General features: G+C 40.3%; 2 protein-coding genes across 7 annotated transcripts; both read left to right on the forward strand.

Annotated features, from left to right (window-relative positions):
* The first annotated feature begins 2310 nt into the window (after positions 1-2310).
* On the forward strand, positions 2311-5486 carry LOC123507789. 6 transcript variants are annotated; one of them, XR_006675788.1, is made up of 4 exons: positions 2311-2894; positions 3293-5292; positions 5330-5378; positions 5409-5486. XR_006675788.1 is itself a non-coding variant. In XM_045260991.1 (2 exons), exons 1-2 carry the CDS (start codon positions 2797-2799, stop codon positions 4404-4406), a joined length of 1212 nt encoding a protein of 403 aa, XP_045116926.1. In that variant the 5' UTR covers positions 2311-2796; the 3' UTR covers positions 4407-5486. The 6 variants fall into 6 exon arrangements, 1 of the variants encoding a protein (XP_045116926.1); XR_006675784.1 differs by having other exon boundaries at positions 3293-5378; XR_006675785.1 differs by lacking the exon at positions 5330-5378 and having other exon boundaries at positions 3293-5304.
* A 2295-nt stretch (positions 5487-7781) lies between these two features.
* On the forward strand, positions 7782-10152 carry LOC123507791. Its single transcript, XM_045260992.1, has 2 exons — positions 7782-8162; positions 9021-10152. The coding sequence occupies exons 1-2, from the start codon at positions 7972-7974 to the stop codon at positions 9250-9252; spliced, it is 423 nt and encodes a 140-aa protein (XP_045116927.1). The 5' UTR covers positions 7782-7971; the 3' UTR covers positions 9253-10152.
* Positions 10153-12161: the final 2009 nt, after the last annotated feature.

Genomic DNA, 12161 nt, shown 5'->3' on the forward strand with positions numbered 1-12161 from the left:
CCTTATAAGCAGCTACAAGAAAGTATAAGATAAAAAAAGAATCAAATATTGCAATTTCTACAGTTTAAGAATTGAGTCTGGCGGTGAACAAGTAAAGATGTCTCAGAGTGATTGGTGATTGAGGAAAAAGGCACCAAATAGCAGACAGGATAATTAACCTCTTCAATACTGGGACACATTTTTCTCCTTGAGATATGTGTACGATTAGACCATTTTATTGACATTAGGAAGGGTCTATGGAGGTCAGAAGATTAATGGCCACAGTCTTCACTATTATAATCCTCCACATGAGTTTCTATAGTTGTATAAAGTCACCTAATAGTAAGCAGAGTGAATATGGAAACGCGTCATAGTTCTGAAGGGGTTAACAAGGAAAAGCATAAATCGTTAAGGTGGCAGAGTCCTCTAATGGCACCGGTGTGTGTGTGTGTGTGTGTGTGTGTGTGTGTGTGTGTGTGTGTGTGTGTGTGTGTGTGTGTGTGTGTAGTTGTATGTAACTATAGTTGTATATTACAGGGTTCAAGCGGGGCTCATAGTGACCTGTCTCCGTATCTACATTTATCTAACTTTTCCTTAAAATTTTGTACACTTTCTGCTGCTACAATCTCTTCACTCAATCCGTTCCAGATGTCCACCGTCCTGTGTGTGTGTGTGTGTGTGTGTGTGTGTGTGTGTGTGTGTGTGTGTGTGTGTGTGTGATGGTGGTGACAGTGTGGGAACAGCTTGACATGGTGAGGTGGTGACGCTGCACGCTAAACAACACCGCACAAGCACCAGAGCGAACCGTTAACGCCTCGTCTATTATCAAGTGTTCCAGTGAGGATTCTGTTCTCGTTGCCTTCCTTTCAATCACGTGACTCGTCTAAAATGCAAAGGATTCCCATAAGATTATCCACACACTATTTTTGATCTCTTCATCTGTCTATTTCTTTCATCACTTCTATTTTCTTTGTTGGTAAGTCTTCCATTTGTTTGTTAATACTTTCAGTCACATCAATAATATCCATGCTTTGTTTTCAATAGATAGACAAATACAATGACCATTTATACGTTTCTCTTAAAACACAGATACGTTAATAATCCGTTTGTCCGTATGTAGGTAAGTCATTTTCTTAATAGACTTAATACCTTCAGTACCACGACGTGTTTCCATATTCACTCTGCTTTCTATTTGGTGATATTATACAGCTTCAGAAACTCATGTGGGGATTCAAATAGTGAAGACTGTGGCCATAAATCTTCTGATCTCCATAGACCTTTCCTAATGTCAATAAAATGTCCAATCATACCCAAATCTCATAGTAAAAATGTGTCCTAGTACTAAAGGGTTACATGCACCAATTATGTATCTGTATGCATAGGTTATTTTCTTTAAAACACTTAGATGCACATATAATTTGAGTGTATGTAGGTAAGTAAACAAGAAGGCCGCCGTGGTACAGTGGAACCATGCGTGTTTTGGGGTCCGAGGGGTCTCCAAGCACACGGGTTCGAATCCTGTCCACGGTCCGAGTGTAGGTTAGGCTTCCTCACTCAGGGCAAGGGTTTCCTAGCGGGTGGGCTTTGAGATAGGAGGTAACCCCCAAAAGTATTCCCTTTAGCCCATAAACTCCCGTGAAAAGCCCACACGGTAAAAAAAAAAAAAAAAAAAAGTTAGGCAAGTATGCATGTATAACTATGGCAACACGCGACACTTAAGCACACCAATAATATGTCCGCATGTAGGCTATTTTCTTGAACACACTTAACAGATACTATGAGTGTATGAGCCATATTCAGAAACGCTTCCCTCTCATTTTCAAAGACCATAGAGACAATTAACCAAGTTCTAAAGCGCATTTGTCCTGTTGATAATGCAGAAAACTTGTTAACATGTCACTACAATTACAGAAACACCCTTAAAAATTCGTGTCACTTCAACTAGAGCCCTTTGAAAAGAGTATTTGTCCTGTTGATAATGCAGAAAACTTAACATGTCACTAGAATTACAGAAACACCCTTAAAAACCCGCGTCACTTCAACTAGAGCCCTTTGAAAATAGTGAAGGTGCAGAAGCAAGGAAGCGTTTAATTATATGAGCTTATGTAGGTAAGTATACACGTAGTTTAAGTAAGTAAGCATGTATAACAAGTATGGCCACACGCGTCAACACACCAGCATTTCAGTGGGCCTTTTCGTGTAATCGCTTTTGTTGTCCTTGGCTGGTTTTCTCTCTTACATGAAAAAAAAAAAAATAACGATAATGAAATGGTAAACGAGCCGGGAAGTGTTTGGTGAACGAGGCACCGACGCATCGAGGGAAGGAAGGTAAAGATAGATTCGCTCACTCCCTCCTGCCGCCTCACACCTCGCACCTCACCACCACCACCACAACCACCACTACTACAACTACAACCACCACCACTACTACAACTACCACCACCACCTCGCCACACGCTATTCTGTATCCTGACCTAACGAGCAAACTGACCTAACCTAACCTAACCTAACCTGATTTAATTGAACTATCAAGCTAATCTGACAAGCACTTAACCTAACCAACCTAACATTACGTAATCTAACATAAGCTAATCTAACTTAACCTTCTAACCTAACCTAACCCATCTTAACCTAACGTAACATAGCTTAATCTGACCTAACCTAACCTAACCTCACCACCTCACACACTCATTCTGCACCGTGACTCAACTTGACCTAACCTAACGTAACTTCACCTAACCTTTACCACCTCACACACACTCACTCCGCACCGTGGCCCAACTAACCTAACTTGACCTCGCCTGACCTGACGTAACCATGGTGGACGTGATCGCAATCCTGGGGCTGTCCGTGGCGGTGGTGGTGCTGGTGTGGCTGGCGACCTGTGGGACTACCTGCCGCCCTCCTTGGAAGTGGTGAGTGTTCTGCTTCATTTCACTTGTTTATCTACTCTCAGCTTTCTCCTATCAGCTCTCTAGTTCACCTGCTTACTTACTCTCTCTGCATTCTCGTATCCAGCTCGGCATTTCACCTGCTTATCTACTCCTGCATTCTCGTAGTCACCTTTTCATTATATCTGTTTATCTACCCTCAGCATTCTCCTATCAGTTCTTCATTTCACCTGCTTCACCTTTGCATTTTCGTATTTTTTCATTCCACCTGCTTATCTACTCCCTACATTCTCTTTCACCTTCATTTCACCTGCTTATCTACCTTCAGCATTTACTCACTACCTGCTTATCTATCCCCAGCATTCACTCACTACCTGCTTATCTACCTTCAGCATTCACTCACCCCTTACCTTCCCCCACAGCTGCAGGCGTCGCAATCAAGCCCAAGACGTGGTGACGATACAAGTGGACCTGAGGAGTGGCGAGGTACGAACATGCACCAACAGTCTGAGCGCGGCCTTCTCCCAGTCACCCCTGCACATCACACAGGTCTCCAGATTGTCACAGCAAGGCATGCAGGATGAGGAGAAGGTAACGCCGGGGACTCCCACACGCACGCACACCTCGCTCACCACCACAGCCACGCAGACTCGCTTCTCCTCGCCTTCCATCCTCAGCACGACAGCGTCAGAATACTCGTCGGAAGTCGCGCCGCTTGACAAGAGCATGTGGGAGAGTCTAAGCCCGTCCACCAGTCCCACGAGCACTGAACGCTCCCTCTCCAACACGTCAGGTTACATCAATACCACGTACTTCGAGGAGGCCACACAGGCGACCAGAGAGCTCCTACACAGTCCCGCCTCGCTCAGCATCCGAGAGGCTCCCAAGGCAGGGGTGTTGATAGAGCTGGAAAGGCTGGACGGCCGCACCAGCTCCTCGTCTCTCCCGTTCACCTCAGGGTCTTCAGATGACTCCAGCCTGACCAGAAGCACCTCGACGCTTCTTGCAAAATCAGAGTCTTGTATCTTCCCTGATTTGCTGGATTCTGGTGTGTCTCCCTGTCCTCCCTGCCTGGACACTGACGAAAACAAGGAAAATATTGACCCTGACGAGAACAAGGAGAACATTGACCCAAATGCCATCCGCCCTTCGTGTTCTGGCGTAGCATTGAACCCTGAACTCCCTGAACGCACTCTTAAGCAGACCCCTGAACGTGCCCCAGAGCCAACCACTTCACTAAAAATGGATGGAGAGAGGCAGAATCTATTACCTCGGTCTGTGGAGTGCGAGGCGGGACCACTACCAGACTCACAGCAGGACCCACAGCCAGACTCGTCCACCTCACCCACCACTCCCGCCTCCCCCGCCTCGCCTGCCGCCAAGGAGGAGGAGGAGGACGCCCCGGTGCCAGACTCAGACATAGAGAGTTATCACACCTGCGAGGACAACGCCAGTGACATGGAGGAGGACACAAACACCAAGGAAACGATTGACTTGAAGAATGACTGTGATGTTTTGGGTGTGCTGAGTGAGTGAGTGAGTGACTGATAAAGTGCCCAAAAGAGTGAGTGAGAAACCATTGCCTTTGCTACTGAATATGATGTTTGAGTGAGTGTGTGTGTGTGTGTGTATGTGTGTGTATGTAGAGTATTTTTAAGGTTTTAGAATTAATTATGGTAAGATTCCTACGAACAAGCGAGTGTATGTGTGTGTACGAGTGTATGTAGAGTATTTTTAAGGTTTTAGAGTTAACTATAGTAAGATTCCTACGAGCACTGTCCTGGTGTGAGTCTTTCGGTCAGTTAACGTTACTTTAGCATGTGTTTTATTGACTGACCAAGCTCCTGCGGCTGATTCTGCTTCCTATGTATGTTCTGAGCATAATCTGAACCTTTTTAATCATGACCATGTGGAACTTCCTATTGTGTCTCGGGAAAGTCTCAGTGGCTGGATTTGTTACTTACTTTGTGTATTCTGAGCATATGAGCCTTTAATTTTATCATATCGTGGGACTTGTTGTATTTTGGGATGGTTTTACAGTCACATTCAGAAACGTCTTGCTCTCACTACAAGTTTTCGCTGTTTTTTTTTTTTTTTTTACTTTGTGTATTCTGAGCATATGAGCATTTTATTATTATTATTTTTTTTTTTATCAACATGGCATTTATTGTTGTATCTTGGGAAGGTTTTAGTCATATTCAGAAACGCCTTGCACTCTTACAACGACATTTTTTCAAGTCCCCGTAGACAACTAGCTAGGTTTTTCATGACAGTTTCTCATTATAATGTACCAGAAATCTTGCTAATCCATCACCAGAACTTTAAAAATACCCTTAAAAACATGAGTAGCTTTAACTATAGTCGCCGTGAGAAAGCATAGCGTTTCTGAATACTGGTTTTAGTACTGTGGTGTCACGGGAAGGTTTTATGAAGTGTATCAGATTGACGAACGCGGGAAGGTTTTATGAAGTGTATCAGATTGACGAACGCGGGAAGGTTTTATGAAGTGTATCAGATTGACAAACGCGGGGTTTTAAGGTATCAGATTGACGAACGCGGGAAGGTTTTATGAAGTGTATCAGATTGACGAACGCAAAACAATAAATCACAACACGATGAATGTTTATTATTACTTCACTGACCTGAGGCTGTTAGAAAAATTCGCAATCACACCTTACTCAAATAACACCAATAACTTGCGTAGGAAAATGCTTAATAATAAAAAAATAAATAAATAAATAAAAATAATACTAATAGAGGAGGTGGAAAGAAATAATAACAATAATAATAATGGAAGAGGTGGAAAGAAACAATAAAAATAACAATAACAATAATAATAATGACAATAATAATGGAAGAGGAAGTGGAAAGAAATAAGTAATAATAATAATAATAGTAATAAAAGAGGAGGAGATGAAAAGAAACAAAGGCGCAGGGAGGTGAGGTTATATCCGACTATATAGTTTCTCTGTTTGCTCCTTCTCCAATAATTCCTCTGAAGAAGCAAACAGCGAAACAAGTCAGGAATAAACTCACGTCCCTGCTCTGTATTTCTTTTCCTTCCTCCAACTTGTCTGAATGTCCGAACAACAATAACAACAACAACAACAACAACAACAACAATAATGAAAAGCTTAAACATGAGAAATAACAACACACAATCCAATCAGCCACAGTGTACCTAGGAACAAGACATCAAGGAACACTAACGCTTTTCGTCTCTACACACCACTGTTCGTTTAACATAAGCAATAACAACACAAACCAATTCGCCGCAGTGAATCTAGGTCTGTATTGAGAAACCCTTTGCTCTCTCACCGCGACTATTTTCCAAGGCCACAGAGATGATTAGCGGGGTTTTCAGTAGCGTTTCTCCAGTTAATAATGTAAAAACCATGTCAATCTGCCTCTAGAACCGTAAAAACACCTTAAAAACTCGTGCACATCTAGATAAAGCCTTTTGAAATAGTGGAGGTGAAGCACAGAAGTCTTTGAAAATACGAGCCTTAGAATCAAAGCGCTTTATAGACAAGGAGGCGACACACTGGTGAAGCTTCGGGCTTGCTCACACCGAAAAAGGACAGGCAGTGGTGGTGAACAGGCAGCACGCGACACCACAACCACCAGCACACCAACGAGCCCACGACATACACTACCGCCCTCCCGCACCAACTCAGCTACACTCGCCGAGAAAAACGTGTCAGTTAATGTAAAGTGTCTCTGTGTCACGGAAAAACTGTATCTCTGTGGGTCTTAACAAGGAAAAGCACAGTCACCTGAGATTGTATTGCTTGTGTCTCTCGGTAAAAACTGACGAGATAACTATTGCTGTCTAAAAGTTTGAGTTATAAGTGCAAAACGATGCTGGAAATATATGAAACTGAGAGGAGAGGAAGAACAAGGTAGGCGCTGCAAAAATATAAAAACTGAGAGAATACGAGAGGAGAGGAACAAGAGAGAAAGAGAAGGACTGTGAAGCGAGCAAGCCGAGACTGAAGCAAGCAAGAGATAGTGAAGACATCAAAGTGAGTTTCTGTGAAGGATAAAGGAAAAAAAGAAGACTGTGAAGCGAGAGCCGAGACTGAAGCAAGCAGAGAAAAAAGACTGAAGTGAGAGAGCCGAGACTGAAGCAATCAAAGATACTGAAGACCTAAAATAAAGTGAGTTTCTGTGCAGGATAAAGAAAAAAAAAAAAAAAAAAAGACTGACTGAAGCGAGGAAGCCGAGACTGAAGCAAGCAGAGATAGTGAAGACCTCAAATAAGGAGAGCTTTTGCGAAGGATAAACGAAAAAAAGAAGAAACAAAACGTGGAAGATTTAAAACGATCTTAACATAAAAAGAAAAACCCAGAAAACCAAGGAAATAAACGAGAAACAACAAAAGTAAAGATTAAAACAAGACAAAATATTAGAAGACCAAACAAGGAAGTGACAGACGAACTAAAGGAGAGATAGAAAACGAGGACAAACTGAACTAAGAGGAAAAGAAGAGGTAAAGACACGAAGAGGAAAGGAATTAAGGGAGAAAGAGGAACACGAGAGAAGAGGAGAAAGATTATACAAACGAAAAGGAAAGGAAGAAAGGAGGAAGAGGCGAAGAGGCGGAGAAAGAGCATACAAGAGAAGAAGAAGGAGAGGAAAGGAAAGAAAGAGGAACACGAGAGAGAGAAGAGGAAGAAGGCGGAGGAAGAGTATACAAAAGAAAAGGAAGAGAAGAAGAGAAAGAAGTTGAGTTAGAGGCGGAGAAAGAGTAAGAGAAGAGGAAAGGAAGGAAGAAAGAGGAACACGAGGAAGAAGAGAGGAAAAGCGAAAGAAACACAGGAAGAGTAAGAGAAGAAAAGAAAATAAAGGCAGAAGAGACAAGATAAAGAAGAAAGGAAGAGAGAAGAGAAAACGTATAGAAAAATTAGAAGAAAGGAAAAGCGAGAGACAAAGAAAGAGTAAGAGAAGAAAAAAAGGAAATAAAGGCAGAAGAAACTAAATAACGAAGGAAAAGGAAAAGGAAAAAGAAAACGAAAAACGAAAGACAAAACGGGAAAATAACGTATCAAAGTATCAGAAACGTATCAAAGTATCACAACATCACAGCGGCCTTTTAAACATGGACCTCAACACAACTTCACTCACCACCACCATGCCCACCACAATCACCACCACCACGCCCCCGCCCACGTCCTTACCCATGGCCTGGCCGCTGCTGGCGTTCCTGGCGGTGGTGGTGGGCGGGGTGCTGGTTGGCTTTGCTGTGTGGGCGTGGCGGGACATCAGAGACACTTATCGGTGGTATCAGGAGTAAGTAAAGTGGTGTGTGTGTGTGTCTCTCTCTCTCTCTCTCTCTCTCTCTCTCTCTCTCTCTGTGTGTGTGTGTGTGTGTGTGTGTGTCTCTGTCTCTCTCTCTCTCTCTGTCTCTCTCTCTCTCTCTCTCTCTCTCTCTCTCTCTCTCTCTCTCTCTCTCTCTCACAACACACACACACACACATCCTATCTGTTTATCATTTGTCTGTCTATATATAGAGGCCTGTATGCTGAAACGCTTTGCTCTCTCATCATCACTGCTTTCCAAAGGTTCCAGTTGAAGATAATCGTGTTTTTAGGTGTTTTTTATGGTTCTGGTGATCGATTGGCAAGATTTCTAATTTATTAAAAGGAAAATCTTGAAAACCTGGCGAGTTGTCTCTGTGGCCTTGGAAAATTGTAGTGAGAAGGGGCAGCTGTTTCTCAATACAAGCGTTATGATGTCCTATATTCTGACACTTCCGCGCCACACCACTACTTTGAAATGGCTATAGTTAAAATGCTATAGTTAAAATGCCATGTTGATTCTGTGCCGTTTCATTGATTTTAGTGCGAAATTAACAAGATTTCAACGCTATTAACACTTCCGCGCCACACCACTACTTTGAAATGGCTATAGTTAAAATTCCACGTTGATTCTATGCCGTTTCATTGATTCTAGTGACAGATTAACAAGATTTCAACACTATTAACAGTAAACACTCATGGTACCAGCTAACTCCTCTCTGTGGCCTTTGAAAACCGGTAACAGTGAAACAGACCAAAACATTTCTCAATACGGTTTCACGCGTGTCTCTTATCAGTCTTTTTGTTTCTCTGCCTGTCTCCGTCACTCGCACCTCTCCCATCACCCAGGGTCGTGTTTCTGGACGAGGAGGAGCTGAGGCGAGAGCGAGAGGCGGAGCGCGAGGAGGAAAGACGAGCGGAAGACGAGAGGAACGCAGCGAACCAAATAGACAACACTTCACGATCTTCCAGTAGCTCCTATGACTCTTTGTTTTACCAGCAACGGCGCTCCAGACCCGAGGAAAGACGCCCTCTGTCCTATCCCTTCACCTCCTACTTCACAATGGACTCTGAATTCTAGACACGGCCGGGAAGATGAACGTGCGGGGGGGAAGGAGAGACAGACAGGGCAGGAAAAAGAGGAAATAGACGTAGAGAAAGAGAGAATAAGGGAAAGGTAAGGATAAGAGGTGAAAGAAGGAAGATGTAGGTGAAAGAGGGAAGGAAAGACAGGCAGGGTAGGATAAATGAGAGGGATAAGACGTAGAGAAGAAAACAATGAGAGTAAGAGAAAGGTAAGGGAAAAGAGGGAAAAGAGACGTAGAGAAGAAAATGAGAGTAAGAGAAACGTAAGAGGAAAAGAGGGAAAAGAGACGTGAAAGATGGAAGAAAGGAAAAGCAAGATTATAAAGAAAGGAGAAAGAGACAGGAAGGAAGGGAAGTTAAGAGGAAGGTGAGGGAAAATACGTCAAGAAAAGCAATTTAAGAGGAAAGTTAGGAAAAGAGAGAGAAGGAGAATGAGGAAAGTGAAGGAAAGAAGAAAACGAGGAAACAAAGGCTGAGAAGTTAGAGATTAGGTGTTTAGGGAAGTTTTCAGTTTATAAGCTGTTAAGGACTATAATGTGATGTTTGAAGGAAGCTTTGGGAGGAGTTCTTGATTTTAAGCTGAGGACTAATGTATGCAGGTTTTGAGGGAAGTTTTAGAGGTTTCAAGCTGAGAGAGAGAGAGAGAGAGATTATAATGTATGAAGTATTGAAGGAAGTTTTGTATGCAGGTTTTGATGGAAGTTTTGGAGGTTTCAAGCTGAGAAAGATTATAGTGTATGAAGTATTGAAGGAAGTTTTACGATTTTATTATTTTTTAAGGACTAGAGTATAACATTTTTGAAGTTAGTTTTACGACTTTTCCAGCTGAGAAGGACCAGTGTATGAAGTTTTTGAAGGAAGTTTTACGATTCTATGAAGTTTTGGTGTATGAGGTTTTGCAGGAAACTTTCGATTTTAAAACAGAGAAAGAATATAGTGAATGAAGCTTAGGAAGATGAAGCTTTGGAAGGAAGTTATAGATGCTTTAAGCTGAGAATGACTATCGAATGAAGCTTTTTGAAGTTTTAGGTTTTTAGTGAAGCTTTTTTGTATTTTTAAGCTGAAAAGGACAAGTATATTAAGTTTTCTATATGCTTTCAATGATTTCTTTATTTCAAGTTGACAAGTCTTAGTGGATGAAAGTTTTGGGAAGTCTTCAAGTCCTCTTTTTTTTTTTTCTTTAAACTGTATTCCTCCCAATTACTATCTTTTTCCTTTATTTATCTATAACCATTTTACTTTCTCTTTTCTTTTGTTTTTCCCTGCATCCATTTAATTTTCGTCTTTTTTTTTCTTCTTTTTTGCTTTAAACTATTTCTCACAATTATTATCTTTTTCCTTTTTCTTATCTTCAATCCTTTTACTTTCTCTTTTCTTCAACTACGATCTTTTCTTTTCTTTTTTCCATTATTCTACTTTCTCTGCTATTTTCTTTCCTGTATCCGTTTCATTTTCTTCAACTACGATCTTTTTCCTTTTTTTCTTCCATTATTTTACTTTCTCTATTTTCTTTGCTTTTCCCTGTATCCATTTCATTTTCTTTTCCAATTACGATCTTTTAACTTTTTCTTCCATTTTTTTTCTTTGCTTCTAACTGTATTCACGCTATTTTCTTTTTCAACAATGATCTTTTTCCTTATTTTTTTCTTCTAATATTGCTTTTACTTCTATTCTCGTCTTGTTCTCTTCATTTTCGATCTTTTCCTTTCATTTAATTTTCTCAATCACAACATTTTCAGTTATTCACGTCTTGTTCTCTTCATTTTCGATCCTTTTTCCTTTCATTTAACTTTCTCAATCAATATTTTCACTTGCAATCGCTCAATATCACTTTCTTTTCATTTTTTTTTTCTTCTAATATCTTCTAATATTGTTTGTACCTCTATTCACGTCTTGTTTTCTTCAATAATAATTTTTTCTTTTTTCATCATTTCACTTTCTCAATCAATATTTTCACTTGCAATCACTCAATATCACTTTCTTTTCATTTTTTTTTCTCTTCTAATATTGTTTGTACCTCTATTCACGTCTTGTTTTCTTCAATAATGATTTTTTTTTTCATCATTTCACTTTCTCAATCATAATTTTCACTTGCAATCGCTCAATATCACTTTCTTGTCCTTTTTTATCTCCTAATATTGTTTGTCTTGATGTCTTCAGTTAAGATATTTTTCCTTTTCGCTCTTTTCCTTTCCTTTCATCATTTCACTTTCTCAGTCTTTACACTTTTCACTTGCAATTGTTCAATGTCACTTTCTTGCCCTTTTCTCTCTTCCAATATTGGTTTTTTTTTTCATGTTTAGTTCTTTAGTTACGATCTTTTTTTTTATCATTTCACACTTTCTCGAATCAACATTTTCACTTCCAATCGGTCAATATCACTTTCATAACCTTTTTTTTTTTCTCTCTTCCAGTATTGCTTTTAACTATTAACTATTCACGTCTTGTTATCTTCAGTTACGATCTTTTTTTTTTCCTTTTCGTTCATCATTTCACTTGCTCAATCGTAAAATTTTCACTTGTAATCGCTCAATATCACTTTCTCACGAGTCTTCACTTCTTGACTCACTTTACTTCATCTCTTTTCTTTCTCTGACGTTTTGCTCTTCGTTAGAATTCCTTTGTGGTTTACTTTTTTCACTTGTAATCCAAGAAATTGTTTATATATTGGGTTTTTGTCTATTTTTTCGTGTATTCTTTCTTTAAAGGTGTATTAACTTTATGTTGACGATTTGGCTGTTTTTTTATATTGGTTTTTATCTTTTTGTGTGTGTTTTCTCTTTAAAGGTGTGTATTAACTAGATTATGGTCACAATTTGGCGGTTTTTGTGTGTGTTCTCTTTAAAGGTGTGTGTTAACTTGATTAGCTAACATTATGGCTATTTTTTTTGTCTATTTTTTTTA

Source organism: Portunus trituberculatus, chromosome 23, assembly GCF_017591435.1.
Source record: "Portunus trituberculatus isolate SZX2019 chromosome 23, ASM1759143v1, whole genome shotgun sequence".
NCBI classification, from domain to species: Eukaryota; Metazoa; Arthropoda; class Malacostraca; order Decapoda; family Portunidae; genus Portunus; species Portunus trituberculatus.

Coding starts and splice junctions, on each gene's coding strand:
- LOC123507791 (XM_045260992.1), top strand. CDS start 7,972: ATGGACCTCAACACAACTTCACTCACCACCACCATGCCCACCACAATC. Junction 8,163..9,020: donor ACTTATCGGTGGTATCAGGA/GTAAGTAAAGTG, acceptor CCCATCACCCAG/GGTCGTGTTTCTGGACGAGG.
- LOC123507789 (XM_045260991.1), top strand. CDS start 2,797: ATGGTGGACGTGATCGCAATCCTGGGGCTGTCCGTGGCGGTGGTGGTG. Junction 2,895..3,292: donor TGCCGCCCTCCTTGGAAGTG/GTGAGTGTTCTG, acceptor CTTCCCCCACAG/CTGCAGGCGTCGCAATCAAG.